Genomic DNA, 1,719 nt, shown 5'->3' on the forward strand with positions numbered 1-1,719 from the left:
AATTCTGGAGCTTCCATAAGCATTCAATAAATTTAGCAGTTATTTGTCTATGTTACACAATTCTATGATTTTACACACCATTCCTTTGTTATAATAAATACATATTATTTTAAAGGACTCATATAGTTATTTTAAATATTTTATTACGTATTTTCCTCAATTACATTTCCAATGCTATCCCTATTTATTCATTTTTTTCTGAGGATAACGATGCAGGAAAACCCATGCATTTGAGTGTTAAAGAACAACAACTAGGAGTTACTTCCCTTCACCCATGTTGTGAGTTCCAGAAATTAAACTTTGGTTTTCAGAGGTCAGGCTTGGTAGAAAGAATGCCAACTCATCCTACCCAAATATATCCTGACTTTAAATATTTAACTTTAATAACAACTAAGTATGTTTTATTATAAAAATTTAAATTAAAGTTATTTATCATTTGTACCATATTTCTAGCTTTTTCTGATTGAGTAATTTCAAGAACTTATTGCACAGAAAAATGAAAACCTTGAATATAACATTGATTGTTGCTCCAATTTTTGGATAATGTGTTCACTTGTAATATTCTCCAAGTATGTATCATATGAAATGACATAACCTATTATAAATCTCTCCCTGTAATATATCCATCATAGCCTCAATCTAGCAGCAGCTACATTGTCCCATGGCTTTCCTGGGCAATGGGAACCACACTGCAGTGACAGAGTTCATTTTATTGGGATTAACAGATGACCCAGTCCTTAGAGTTGTCCTCTTCACCATCATCCTGTGCATCTACCTGGTGACTGTGTCTGGGAACCTCAGCACCATCCTTCTCATCACAGTTTCTTCCCAGCTCCATCACCCCATGTACTTTTTTCTCAGTCACTTGGCTTCTGCTGACATAGGCTATTCATCTTCTGTCACACCCAATATGCTTGTCAACTTCCTTGTAAAGCAAAATACCATCTCCTACATTGGATGTTCTATACAGTTTGGCTCAGCTGCTTTCTTTGGAGGACTTGAATGCTTCCTTCTGGCTGTCATGGCTTACGATCGCTTTGTAGCAATCTGCAACCCACTGCTCTATTCAACTAAAATGTCCACACAAGTCTGTGTCCAGTTGGTTGTAGGATCTTATATAGGAGGTTTTCTTAATGCTTCCTTTGTCACAGTTTCTTTTTTATTATTGTTCTTCTGTGGACCAAACATAATCAATCACTTTTACTGTGATTTTGCTCCTTTGATTGAGCTCTCCTGTTCTGATGTCAGGATCTCTGTACTTGTTACCTCATTTTCTGCTGGCACAGTTACTATGCTAACAGTCTTGGTCATAGCCATTTCTTACACGTATATCCTCATCACCATCCTGAAGATGCGCTCCACTGAGGGTCGATACAAAGCCTTCTCCACCTGCACTTCCCATCTCACTGCAGTGTCTCTGTTCTATGGAACCATTACATTCATTTACGTGATGCCCAAGTCAGGATACTCCACAGACCAAAATAAGGTAGTGTCTGTGTTCTATATGGTGGTAATCCCCATGTTGAACCCCCTCATCTACAGCCTCAGGAATAATGAGATAAAGGGGGCTCTGAGGAGACATCTTGGTAAGAAAATGTTTTCTCAGAGGAATATGTTGTTTTATAAAACTTAATATAATAATGACAATTACTCAAGACAGTGGGACTGTCCTCTGAGGTTTTGGTTTTTTTTTTTTGTTTTTTGTTTTTTTTTTTTTTT

The 1,719-nt window shown here is 36.8% G+C and overlaps 1 protein-coding gene across 1 annotated transcript; it reads left to right on the forward strand.

Annotated features, from left to right (window-relative positions):
- Positions 1–661: 661 nt before the first annotated feature.
- Positions 662–1,633, forward strand: LOC110287879 (olfactory receptor 484). The gene has a single exon (XM_021154383.1). It carries the CDS (start codon positions 662–664, stop codon positions 1,631–1,633), a length of 972 nt encoding a protein of 323 aa, XP_021010042.1.
- The last annotated feature ends 86 nt before the right edge of the window (positions 1,634–1,719 follow it).

The sequence above is a fragment of the Mus caroli genome, unplaced genomic scaffold (genome assembly GCF_900094665.2).
Source record: "Mus caroli unplaced genomic scaffold, CAROLI_EIJ_v1.1 scaffold_10289_U1_1, whole genome shotgun sequence".
Classification (NCBI taxonomy): domain Eukaryota; kingdom Metazoa; phylum Chordata; class Mammalia; order Rodentia; family Muridae; genus Mus; species Mus caroli.